This window comes from Eretmochelys imbricata, chromosome 9 (genome assembly GCF_965152235.1).
Source record: "Eretmochelys imbricata isolate rEreImb1 chromosome 9, rEreImb1.hap1, whole genome shotgun sequence".
Classification (NCBI taxonomy): Eukaryota; Metazoa; Chordata; order Testudines; family Cheloniidae; genus Eretmochelys; species Eretmochelys imbricata.
This window is the reverse complement of record NC_135580.1, coordinates 56,679,564-56,693,410: the sequence shown is the minus strand read 5'-3', so window position 1 is coordinate 56,693,410 and position 13,847 is coordinate 56,679,564. Positions and strand designations below refer to the sequence as shown.

The following is a 13,847-nucleotide window of genomic DNA, read 5'->3' as shown; positions in this document are numbered from 1 at the left end:
AACTACCACCTTTCCATAGACACCCCACTTGACCTCCTCTGTACAAGACCTGGTGCCACCATAGGACCTTGGTTGCAACAATGACTTATATGGTCACAGTTCATGTCGACAACATCACACCACCCATGCCATTCCGCATGCCGAACAGTCACAGTCGACGCTCTTCTTAGAGGAGGCAGAGGAGTTGCCCCAAGACCTAGGGTGCTCCTAGTCAGTCTTATGTGACCTCTTCTTTGGCACCACTTATGGGGAACAACTCCTGCACCTCTTTGGTAGGTCCCTGCTCTAGAACAGGAGGCAGTAACACTTTCTGAGCCAGTGGGTGATCTGCAGCCAGCGGAAGGCTTTGGTACCAGGTCAAGCCTCATGGCCTGCTCAAGCAGGTGCTGTTTAAAGCAAAGGCCCACACCACCTGAGTCAGTTTCTTGAACAATCTGCAGATCGCACAGCACTCCTTAGAGTGGGCTTCGCCGCGGCAGAGCGAGCACCGTGTGTGGGGTCACTGTTAGGAATCACCTCTCCACATGAAGGGTAATGCTTGAACCCCAGTGAGGGCATCACCAGGAGCACTACCACTATACTGAAAACTTTTAACAAAACACCAACTATACACAACTAGGCTAAGATATAATTTTGTGAGATTGTGAAGCAACAATCTCAGAGCTACAACTGCAGTTGACAGGCAGTAAGAAGGAATTGAGGGGGGCCACCTCATAGAATCACAGGAAGGACTACATGCACAAATGCTGCCTCTCTACAGGTATTGCTAGGCAAAAGTCTCCAGCCCCTGTGCACAGAACACACATAGGATACACATCTGCATCTACTTGAAGAAGAATCATTAGTTACCCACAGTGGAACAGCTTTGAGAGGAGATTGAGGGAGCACCTCAGTGGTAGGGCACTTGCCCAGTTCAAACCCTTTTTCCCTGTCTGGCGGGGGGGGGGCGGGAATTGAACCCAGGTGTCCCATGTCTTAGGCAAGTGCTCTAATTGCTGAGATGCCACTGCCTCCTCCTTCAGCTGTGTTGTGTGAAGTGAAGCAGGTGCCTGACTCATTCCCCAGGAAAGTACCTTAGGTGCTTAAACCAGATGCCAAAGTGGCTGGTTCCTGTTCCTGGAACACTAAGCACTGTGAGGCCTCTGCCTGCAGCCTGGAATTAGGCATCATCTCTGAGAGGGGGGCAGGACTTAGCACACAGCTCTCAGCTCAGCATCTCCCATTGGCTACTTTAGGCGGCTCCCCACCTGGCATGCTGGCTTCTGTGACTCAAATTCTAAGGTAACTATCTCTCCCCATTTATTGTATACGGAACCTTGGAGCCCAACTCAGGCTCTGTGGCTCACTGTTGTGTTCTGTCATTCTCTAGGCACCGAAAAGATGGGAGCCACGACGCTCAGCACTGCATCATCTAAGTCCCTGTGTGGATCTGGGTCCTTATGGAGAAGAGGTGTCTCTAAGCTAGTGGCTATAATTTCAGCCATGTTAACATCTGGCTTCAGCCCAGCCATAGTGCAAGGTTTCTATCTGGTTTGGAAAATAAAGGCTAGTGATGCTATGTTGAAGAGATGGTGAGGTGACCTAATCAATAAGGAGCACCTAGTGGGTCAGTCCAATTCCAATTCTCTCATATACTTTTTGTGAGCTACCAGCACAGGGAGACCATTCTAGCTACCTCACCTATCACAGTCTCTCATTTATTCCTCTCTTTTTGAGCTGGGTTTTAGAGGGAAAATTCTAGCACGCACACTGCTCCTTACATTACACCAGTCCAACCACCAGTCTCAAGGTTTCAGGTCCTGTAGCACTTCTGGCTAGATTCTACATTCACTTGATACCCTGATGATCTACAACAGGAGAGGAAAGGGGCAGCCCTCCATTGCAATTACTGCTGATAGTTGAGATAGACAGTACTTGTGGTATGGTGAAAACAGAAGCTGGCAGACAATTCTAGCTGGCAAGTGCCACCTGCAGGCCAACCTCAATATTGCCTCTAACAGCTCATTTTTCACTTTCTATCATTGGTACTGTACTTATCTCGCCCTCATTCCTGGGGTCTGAGCACCTCACAATCCCTTCTGCATTCATCCTCACAACACAGGGCAAGTGTCCCACAACTTACAGATAGGAAAATGAGGCCCAGAGAGGCTAAGGGATGGGTCCAAGGTCAGAAGCGAGTAAATCCCAGGCCCATGCTTCCTCTCACACAAAATGCTAAAAGTGGAAGTGCAATAAGACACATTTGGACACCAGTAACTTGCCTGACTACTCGGCAAAGAGCACAACACACGCTAGTGCTTCCCCACTCTGTTAGAGATGAAAAGAGCAGGCTGATCCAGAGGCATATTGAGTAAATGGGCTTCGTTATTGCAGTACTTGTTCCTCTCGACCCAATTGTCAAGAAAGCACTGAGTTAATCACTTTATTTGAGCATGAGCTTTCGTGAGCTACAGCTCACTTCATCGGATGCATACCGTGGAAACTGCAGAAGACATTATATGCACACAGAGACCATGAAACAATACCTCCTCCCACCCCACTGTCCTGCTGGTAATAGCTTATCTAAAGTGATCATCAAGTTGGGCCATTTCCAGCACAAATCCAGGTTTTCTCACCCTCCGCCCCCCCCCCCCCACAAACTCACTGTCCTGCTGGTAATAGCCCATCCAAAGTGACCACTCTCTTCACAGCGTGTGTGAAAATCAAGGTGGGCCATTTCCTGCACAAATCCAGGTTCTCTCACTCCCTCACCCCCCTCCAAAATGGCCCAACTTGATGATCACTTTAGATAAGCTATTACCAGCAGGACAGTGGGGTGGAAGGAGGTATTGTTTCATGGTCTCTGTGTGCATATAATGTCTTCTGCAGTTTCCACGGTATGCATCCGATGAAGTGACCTATAGCTCACGAAAGCTCATGCTCAAATAAATTGGTTAGTCTCTAAGGTGCCACAAGTACTCCTTTTCTTTTTGCGAAGACAGACTAACACGGCTGTTACTCTGAAACCTGAGTTAATCACATCACGCTCTTTTATCTAAGTTAATATGTAAATACCCCCATTTACTACAACACCCCCAAAACCCTTATTTGATAATATGAATGCCCATATAATGAATATGAATAGCTATATACCAAATATAATTATACCCGCCCCTGTTTACAGCATTAAGCATATTATAGACATTTTTACATTGAAGACACATTTCTTTGCAGTAATTGTAGCCACAAGTTCCCTTAAATCAGCAGTTCACAGGGGAGGGAGAAAGAGGCCATGATTCCGAGCTCATTTATGTAGCTGGGAAAGGAAGGGATGGGGGAGAACACTTCTTTACACAAAGGGTATCCTTCAGATAATCACATTCCTTATGCAACTACAATGCTTATCTATCCTTAACAAGCGGAAGGGAAGGGAGAGGGATGGCAACTTTATCTGTCAAGTGAAGAAACAGTGCCTGTCTGTGCCTTTACTTCCTACTCCCATGCTAGCACACCAGCAGTTTCCCAGGTCTTTACTTAATCCTTACATATCCCAACACACTCTTTAGCACAGGAAGCATTATGGGCCTTTCACAAAGTCAGGGTGTCAAAACCCCCACCCTAAAGTGGCATGACCTCACAATTGCAGGTGCATTCCATTGTGGAGGGATACAAGTTGGCAGAGAACCAACACAGAATTGGATAGCCAGGGAGGGCAAAGAGGTAGATAATGACTAAAAAGTTTAATTTAGGTGTAAGCTTTGAGGAGAGAAGCTTGTTTTCTCATTATGCTCTCTGCAGGACCATGCAGTACAGAAATGAGTAATGGCAACTGTGGTTTAGCGGTGTCATGGCATATCCTGGTTACAGGAAAAACCCAAGATTGTTACAAGTTAGGAACAGGGCACACCCTTTGCTTACTAAAGGATAAGAGAACTGATGCTCATTCCCACCACTGTTACAAATACAGAGTGTAAAGGATGGCTCCACTTGAGTCACTAGTTAGTGCTAACACCACTGTGTCATTGTCGAACATACAGAGTAAAATCCAGGGCGGTCCATGTATGAGGGCACCTGGCTCCAACTGAAGCTAGAGGCAGGATATGGACCCAAGAGGTTTCAGCACTGTCCTGTCTACTCAGGTAGTATAGCATGTCACAGAGGCCACTCGTTGCCAAAGGATTGTAGTCTAGAATCCAAACTTTAAATTTCACACTCTTGGGGGTTGCAAAAGACAGTTACCTTTTTCCATAACCGGTGTTCTTCGAGATGTGTTGCTCATTCAACTTAGGGGGTGTGCTCGCCACATGCACCCGTGCCAGAAGTTTTTCCCTCAGCAGTCTCCATAGGGGACCTGCTCTGGAGCCCCTTGGAGTGGTGCACATATGCTATGCCATATAGGCCGCCGCCGGCTCCCTCTACCCTCAGTTCCTTCTTGCCAAAAATTCCAACAGTGGGGAAGGAGGCAGAGTCGTTGAATAGACATGAGTAACATCTCAAAGAACACCAGTTACGGAAAAAGGGAACTGTCTTTTCTTCGAGTGATGGCTCATGTCCATTCAACTTAGGTAACTCCAAGCACTACCCATGGAGGCGGGTAAGGAGTTCATGAACATGTAGACTGCAACACAGCTCTGCCAAACCCAGCATCGTCCTTGGCCTGCTGCGTGATGGCATAGTGGGCCACAAACGTGTGCTGAGGACCACACATCATGGCTTTACAGATGTCCTGGATCGGAACACATGCCAGGAAGGCCGCCAAGGATGCCTGCACTCTAGGCAAGAGGGCTCTGATTATCAGTTTTCACTGAGTGACTGGGGACCCAAATCCCCTGCCAGCTCATAACAAGCCCTTATGCAAGCGGACCAAATCACTTGGAGATCGGAGGCAAGGAGGGTATTTGTAATTTTCGTGACCCCCTCAGGCAAGGCGAAAGCTATCCTGGCTGGGGCTAAGGGGCAGATAACATCATAGAGAGAGTCTGCGGGCTCCTCTAAGTCCTCCACCTGGAGGCCCAGGTTGGCGGCAACCCTCTTTAACAGCTCCTTATGTGCTGTAGCATCATTCTAGGGAACCAGTGGAGGGGGCCCCACTATAGCCTCATCTGGTGACAAGTAGGAGGAAGCTGGTACCAAGGGGTCCTCCACAACCAGAGGTGGTCCAGCAGCTTGCTCGCCCCCTTCCTCCTGTGCCTATCCTGTTACTCAATCCACAGCCATTAGGAAAGGCTGGCATAGTCACCAAAGCAGTGAAATAGAAGAAGACATGGGCGCACAGAGCAGGGGATGGGATGTGGATGTACTAGCTCACTATTTTAGGAGGAAACATTCGGGTGTTTATTCAAACAGAGTAGCAGCCAATAGCTATTTTAGAACAGGTTGTCACACAAAGCAGTCACAGGGAGGTACAGGCTGTTAGTACAACTACAGGATGAAGTCCTTCAATCCAGAGAAACGCATTATCCCTAGGAGAGGCTTGAAGAAAGGTTCATTTGTCCAGAGAATTAGGGTCTCTTCAATGCCCTTGTGTTAGCTAGAGGGGTTCCTCTGGGTCTCCTTACTTGGCCCGGCGTAGGTGGGAATAGCTCTGGATAGTCCTCTCCACTGCTTCATCCAGGCTCACCACCGGCTTGTAGCCCATGTACCTTTTGGCCCTCTTGCAGCTGTAGTAATGGAATGTCCCAGCTAATGCTACCCGCATGGGGGTGAAGGTAGGTTTGATCGTGATGAGTGGACTCAGCAACAGCAACACCAGAGACAGTAAGAGAGCTAAGTAATATGCCACCCAATAGGGGATTTGGTATTTGGGTGCACTGTAGTTCAAGCCAGTCAAGATACGGGACATGAATGACCAGAAAGGGACTGGCTCATCGTTTGTGATGTGAAATGCCTGAAAAAAAGAACACAAAAAAAGCCTTGTGGTTAAATGTGACAATTTGGACACATTTTTATAAAGCCCTAGTTTTAATTTCATTTTATTGTTGAATAGATTAACACCCGCAGCTTTGCTCTGATGACTCTTAGCATCAGACTTAAAAAAGAAAAATTAACTATATTTAATATCAAGAAATGGCCATTTATGGAACTACAACTCCCTCCCTTGTTAAGAGAGCCCACTGCTCCCAACAAACCAGAAGTGAAAATTCACATCCCCGAATGGCATAGTTAAGCCTACCTAGTCCCCATGTAGACAGCTCTAGGTTGACAGAAGAATTCTTCTGTTGACCTCGCTGCTGCTTCTCGGGGAGGTGGATTACCTATGCCGATGGGACCAACCTTCCCATTAGTGTACACAGTGTCTATACTGAAGTGCTACAGCTGCGCAGCTGTGCCACTGTAGCATTTTAAGTGTAGACAAGACCTCAGACTATTAGTGATTGTTGCACTGTAATTCTTTACCCAAAGATAACCTTGAGAATTTCTGCTGGAGTAGGTGTTTTATAGCTGCTATGTTATACTTTTTAAGTGCTTAGAGCTTTGATTGAGCAGTAACTTTAAAGTCTATCTATCTTTAGCCCTTATGGTTGCGAGAAGCTTTTACCAGATGCACAGCCATCTGAATGAATCTGCAGACAAAAAAGAAAAATAGCTACAAGGTGTGAACCACCTCCATTGGTCTTCAAAGTTAACATCCCATTGAGACCAATACTTCCATGTCAGTATTAACTATTTTATTGCCAATCCTATTAGCAGAAACATGCAGCTATTTCAGGAGTGTGGGCAGAGCATAGATAGGGTACCACACTCCAACCCCATTTAAGTCCCGACCTTGGGGTGTGGCAGAGCAGTGCATGTGCGGGTGAGGAGATGGAGTCTGGGGAAAGTTTACACAGCACTTTTTCATAGTGTGTTTTATTCTAGTTAGTGCAGTCACTTTCCTGTGTAATAAAAATTCATCCAAGTCATTGAGAGGAAAGAAGAGCTAAGACACAAAGAAATGGAACCTCTGATCACACCCAGTTTTGCTATCCATATGCAATGGGGAGACTACCTTACCTTCCCACACAGGGGAGAGTCTTTATGAAGATGCTCTGCAGCTAGTATGTGCCCATGGACCACATTTTCCACAAAGGTAAAGTCTACTAGGTTCTTCCCATCCCTGCATACACAAAAGGAAACAGCTTATCTCAATGTACAAGGCAGCTGAAAATCAGCAAGTGGCAAAAGGCAAAGCTACCAACATAGCTGAGCTCCCAGCTACCTCTTCCCCAGATGTCAGAAAAAGGTCCTGCTTCAGGCCAACCCCTTTCTGAACGAGAAGCCTCTAAGGCTTTGTCTACACTACGGACCTTACAGTGGCATAGCTGTACCGCTGCAGCTGCGCCACTGTAAGGTCGCCTGTGTAGCTGCTGTATGCCAATGGGAGACAGCTCTCCCACCAGCATAATTAAACCATCCCAATGAGCGGTGGTAGCTATGTTGATGGGAGAGCGTGTTTTTTTCCCACACCCCGATCAATAAAATTGCTAGTGTAGACAAAGCCTAAATCACTACTCAGGAGCAAGCCTGGCACCATCCCAGCTCCTGTCCAATGTCCCAGGTAAGGCTTTAAAACCTGCAGTCACATCTAATTGAAATCTGAAGGTTTTGGGACCCACAGAACATCAATGAAACAATCCACAGAAGCAGAACAGATATGACTATTGTATCTAGCACACAAAGGGTTATTTAAGGACAAGCTTTCTGCTCATTTATAGATTTGCCTGACTCATTAAAATTACATTTCATCCAAATTTAGCCCTGGCCAAAATGAGGGGGATCTTCACCTGCTTACATCAGAGTTGAATTTAACCCACTGTGTTCATTTCTCTTTAAGAGCCTAATTAAATCAACAACTGGATTGTCAGATGCGCTCTCCCAGCCCCTGTCCCTGAAAGCTAATTGTTGTGAAACAACTTCCTGATGATTTGTAATTTTCAGTCATTGTGGCTTTAATGGGTCATACAAAGATAGAAAAGAAAAGAGTCTTCACTGGAAGGGAATACATAAGTGTTTCTAGTTCTGCAGAGCCAACACCTTTCTTACGGAGGAAAATGGAGACTATAAAAGAAATGTTTCAGTAACATAAGAAGGGGAAGCTTAAATTTATTTGGATTCATGATTCATAAAGCAGCTTGAGAAGGTAAATTTAATTGATGGCACAAGTGCAAGCTAACACAAGCCACACAAGACACCTCTCTCTCTAAATAGGTCTCTCACACACACACCTACCCCTCCCAGTATGCAATTAAATCTATTATAAACTGGATGGGAAATTTATTTTTTAAATCACAATACACGAGTCTAAAAAAAGTCTTAATCACAGTCAGTACTATTTCTTGCTCTAAACTTTAAATTCCACACTATGAGTTGTACCACTTGCAATGAGGAAGCAAAGTTTTTGAACTTTATTATAGTTATCAATATGAATATCAAAATGCAATTTAAGTTTTGAGATCACAATAAGACAGTCGAATGCAACAATTGTATAGCACTAGATAAGTTAACGTAACACAATCCATGTTCTGTCAGGTCTTGTTGCATATTACATATGAACATAACTTGACCATGATGAATGTGTGACTGGTCAGCTTTGAACTACTGTCCAAACTACTAGGGCTGTGGCATTTAAATATAACTTCTCTCTGATTTATAGGTCAATCTTTGTTTTGACCTGTAATGTCACAACCATAATTTAGCCATAATGATCACGAATCTTCACTATAAACTGGCATAGAACAAGAAACTCCTAAAGATGGTCTATCTGATAAAGGCTTATATGCCACTCTCGTTACTGTTGAGTCTGAGCACCATCCAGTAGTGCATTAAGCAATATTTGTACATAGTTATATTATAATTATATACATTTGTTCTAGATGGTTAATGGATAGCTCAATTGATGTCTCTTCAAACAGGAGACAAACTCATCTCAGTGCCAGTATCCCACAAAAAGAAGGCTTCTTCAAAATGAATCCTGGGTCAAAGCAGTGGTGGTATAGCTGGGGAACCCATCATTTCCTGGGAAAAAATGTTATGATTCCTGAGTAGGTTCTGTGCAGAAGTTGATGGACTGTTAAATCACACATTCTGCCTAGTTCTTGGGCATCTCCAGGCAGGGCCTTTGATTTAACATTGGAGAAGCACCATCCACATCTTTGACACTACAGATCTAATAACATTCTCTTCCAAATGGGGTATGTCACTTTGGTATCAAATTTCCCATGAGACAAAGATATAAGTCTCTCTCACCCAATCATGAACTTCATTTTGCCACTCTTAGCTGCCTGAATGAGGATGGGAACCAGCTGGAGGTCCCTGGGACCAAATATCCCATGAGGGCGAATGGCAGTTGTGAAGAAATCATCATCTGGGTCATTAGCATTTAGCACTTCCTGTGGGAGACAAAAAGTTAGTCAAGAAAGACTGGCGAGACCAACAGATGGCTTAGAAATGCATCCCTTGCATCATCCCATAGAACTGCTTCCTCTGCATTTTGGGGGGGAACCTTTCTCCAGCATCAATGTATGAGCTAATGCCCATCTATGCCTTTGTGGAACACCTTTTCCCTCTGGATCGCCTCCTTTTTTTCACTCCTCTTCCTGCCAAGAAGGCAGCAGACAAGGCCGCATCCAGTTTCATTGTCAGACACAACTTCACAGATCAGCCAACAAAAGAGAGACCTGAAGGAGGACCAAAGAAATCATATCTATAGGTGAACAGTGGAACCCTGGAACTTTTGGAACTGCATCACTCCATCCACCCCTTGCTGAGGTAGTGGGGAATAGGAGAAGTAGAAAGAATTATTTCTCCACCCCAAAATCCTTTAGCTCATCAATAAATGAAAAATTTCCATCATTAGCTCCCTTAATCCACTTTTTGAGAAAGCATCATCTCACTCCACTGGAATCACCAACTGATAACATGCAGACTTAGTTTAGTTTTAGTTCCATTAGGAGTTTCCAAACAACATGTTCTACCACATTCCAGCAGCTGGTGTCTTTCCCAAAAGAAACCCAGTGTTATTTGTTATGAAGTACTGAGTTGTATGTGCAAATAAATATGGATAGTTCCACTGCTTTGCCAAAAACAAAGGCATAATTATGGGCGTATTGTGCTGGATTTGTCTAATCGTGTATTCATAAGCCTCCTACTCCATTAGTTCATCAATCTGCAAGGCAGCTGAGTTAGCAAATGAATAGATGCGCTGATGCGATTTTTGAATAGCAAGTACATGGCTTTTTTTAAAAAAAATTAAAGGTTTTTTCAAGGAATGCAAAAAGGCTGTTAAGCCTAATACTTTTGCTTAAGGGTCAACTCAAATTGGGATTCAAATATAAATTCTGCTGAAAACTTTATGAAACTTTAGACTATTTCCATACATTTTTTTTAATTCCAATTACAAGGATTTGGTTTTGTTTCATTTGAAAACAGTCCCCTGCCATATTTAACACCCAACTCCTGCAGCACTAAGAATTTGAATGTGAAACAGACTTCAGAGATTTTCAATGTCCCAAGTGGGAGAAAATGTAAAGTGCACAAAGACAGACAAGTTTTTACTTTCATAATGGAAGATGTTCTCTGCACCAGAGGCAACAAAATGTGTTTGTACAACATGTGATTAAGTTGACAGTGTCCCTTTAACTTTACCGGTCTCAGTCTCACCTTCCTGCTCTTTCCACACTAATCCTCTGGCACACCTTCTGCACAAATAAACATGTCTCAAACGTATACCCTCCTTCAATAGCCTAACTTATGCCACAGGTTTACTTTGCTCTTTTCTATTAAGCGAAGGTACTGCTGGTATAAGGGCAGGTTTGACAGCTGTGAAGACAAAGCTCTATATTTATCCAAAGAACAGGAACACCATGAGCATCTGCTGTGAAAGCATCTTTTCCACTGCCCCATCAGTGTGCCACAATGCTATTTTAAAGGCACCAGGGGAGACTTTCAAAGGTGCATGCAAACTGCTATTTGTATTTTTGAAAGTCTCCATCGTCTCTACATGACAGATATTCATGCATTCTTTACGGCTCATTAACCTCTTTGCTGCGATTGTCAGCAAGGAGACTAAATAAAAAAACAGTTACCCACCTTTTTGTAACTGTTGTTCTTCAAGATCCATTCCATTCCAGGAGTGTGTGCACCCACATGCACAGTTGGAGACTTTTGCCTTATCGTTATCTGGAAGGCCAGCTGTGGCACCCCCTTGAGTGCCATGCTCATGCACCGGTATATCAGGCACCGCCGGCCCTACACCCTTCTCAGTTCCTTCTTGCCAGCAACTTCAACAGAGGGGCAGGAGGTTGGGTAATGGAATGTACATGAGCAACACATCTCAAAGAACAACTGTTATGAAAAGGTGGGTAACCATTTTTCCTTCTTCGAGTGCTTGCTCATGTCGATTCCGTTCTAGGTGACTCACAAGCAGTATTAACGGAGGAGGGCTTGGAGTTCAGTCGTGCAGCTTGCAGCACTGCTCTACCAAAGCAAGCATTGTCTCGAGCTTGTTGGGTAAGCACGTAGTGAGATATGAATGTGTGAACGGACCACCAGATAGCAGCCCCGCAGATATATTGAAGGGCTCTTGGGCTAGGAAGGCAGCCGACAAGGCCTGAGCTCTAGTTGAGTGGGGGGTGACAATTGCTGGCAGAGGCACCTTCAGCCAATCATAGCAGAAACGGATGCAGGCAGTGATCCAAAATAAAATCCTCAGGGCAGACACACAATGGCCTTTCATCCTATCTGCCACCGCGATGAACAACTGAGTCAACTTGTGAAATAGTGTGGTCCTTTTGATGTAGAAGGCTAGCACTCTCCTGACATCCAGGGAGTGTAAGCTACACTCCTCCTCAGACTTATAAGGCTTTGGAAAGAAGACTGGCAAGAATACGTCCTGGCTAGCATGAAATTGCGAAACCACCATGGGCAGGAAAGCCGGGTGTGGCACCTGCTGGACCTTATCCTTGAAGAACACAGTATACAGTGCTTCCAATGTGAATGCCCTAATCTCGGAAACCCTTTGGGAAGAAGTTATCGCCACCAGAAATGACACCTTCCAGGAGAGCAGAAGAGAACAGGACACCAAGGGCTCGAAGGGTGCTTTCGTGAGCTGCTTGAGTTCCAGATTAAGGTACCATGGAGGGACAGGATCCCAGACTTGAGAATAGAGCCGCTCCAGACCTTTTAAGAACCAGACCGTCATGCCATGGGCAAAGACTGATCTGCCCTGGAACGGAGAGTGAAAGGCTGATATAGCAGCCAAGTGGACCTTAATGGATAAAAGGGACAAGGCTTGGAGCTGAAGATGCATAAGGTAGTTCAGGATCAGCTGCAGCGAGACCTGCTCAGGCCCAACCCCTCGGGCCAAAAGTCCAGCACATGAAGCTTTTCCATTTAGCCAGATAGGTAGCTCTAGTGGAGGGCTTTCTGCTTCCCAGTAGGACCTGCTGGACTCTAACCAAGCACTCCTGCTTCTCAGTAGTCAACCATGGAGCAACCAAGCTGTGAGGTGCAGCGCTGCCAGGTTTGGGTGCAGGAGACAACCGTGATTCCTCGACAGGAGATCTGGCCAGGTCCGACACTGACAGGTCCACAAGCATGCTGAAACAGTGCTGGTGAGGCCAAGCCAGGGCGATCAGGATGACCTTGGCCTTGTCCTGCTTGACCTTCATGAGGACCTTGTGGAGCAACGACACTGGCAAGAAAGCGTACATCAGAACCCCAGAGTACAGAAGTGAAAAGGCGTCCGATAGGAAGTCCCTGTCTATTCCCCAGAACAAGCAGAACAGCTGGCACTTCCTGTTCTGGCAAGTCACAAACAGGTCCACCTGGGGAGACCCCCACTTCCGGGAGATTTGGTAGACCACATCAGGATGGAGAGACCACTCGTGGCAAGATGAGAAGGTTCTGCTGAGGTGATCCGCCAAAACGTTCCTGGTCCCGTGAAGGTGCGCTGCCACAAGATAAATGACATGCTGCACACAGAAGTCCCAGAGCTAGCTGGCTTTCCGGCAAAGGGCTTATGACCTGGCTCCACCTTGTTTGTTGATATAAAACATTGTGGCAATGTTGTCCATCAGGACTTGAACCACCTTGCCTTGCAGCTGGGACCGAAAAGCCTGGAAGGTCAGGCGAACCGCCCTGAAGCTCCCTGACATTTATGTGGAGGGTGCAGTTGACCCCCGACCAGCGGCCTTGTGTACTGAACCCTCCCAGGTGGGCTCCCCAGCTTATGTCTGAGGCATCGGACACCAGAGTCAACGACGGGGCCGGAGCTGTGAAGGGACCTCCCTGCAAGACTGATGCAGGGTCCAGTCACCATGCCAGGGATGCCCGAATGTGGTCTGGCACCTTGACTACCGGGTCCAGGTTGTGCCTGTTGGGGATGTAGACCGACGCCAACCATGCCTGCAGCAGGCAGAGAAGGAGCCAGGCATGGTAGACCATGTTGGTGCAGGCCGCGGTATGACCTAACAACCTTAGGCAGGTACGGGCGGTGGTGAGCAGATGATCCCTCACACAAGAGATTACATCCGACATGTCTCAGAAGCAGGACTCCAGGAGGAATGCCCTTGCCTGCGTGGAGTCGAGAACCGCCCCGATGAACTCTATCCATTGCACTGGTACAAGGCTTGACTTCTTTTCGTTCACTAACAGGCCCAAGTCGCGGTATGTGGCTCGTACCAGATTGAGGCTGCCCTGTACATGATCTGCCCTTGATGAGCCAATCGTCAAGATAAGAATAGATCCCCTGGGATCTACTGGGGCCATTCATTTTGTAAAGACCTGCAGAGCCGAGGATAGGCTGTCATAACCATAAGGGTAACCTAAAAATTCCTCCTTACCTGTACGGAGTTAAGAAGCTCAAATAACCTGGTTGGCACCTGACCAAA

General features: G+C 46.1%; 1 protein-coding gene across 2 annotated transcripts in view; it reads right to left on the bottom strand.

The window, feature by feature from the left end:
• Positions 1-2,688: 2,688 nt before the first annotated feature.
• NSDHL (NAD(P) dependent 3-beta-hydroxysteroid dehydrogenase NSDHL) overlaps positions 2,689-13,847 on the bottom strand; it is a 31,213-nt gene continuing 20,054 nt past the window's right edge. The window contains exons 5-7 of one of the 2 annotated variants that reach the window (XM_077826349.1): positions 9,205-9,347; positions 6,973-7,075; positions 2,689-5,866 (exon numbers count right to left, since the gene is read on the bottom strand). In XM_077826349.1, coding sequence (XP_077682475.1) covers positions 5,534-5,866; positions 6,973-7,075; positions 9,205-9,347 — 579 coding nt within the window. In that variant the 3' untranslated portion in view covers positions 2,689-5,533. The remainder of the gene's footprint in view (positions 5,867-6,972; positions 7,076-9,204; positions 9,348-13,847) is intronic. The other variant, XM_077826348.1, reaches the window with a different exon arrangement.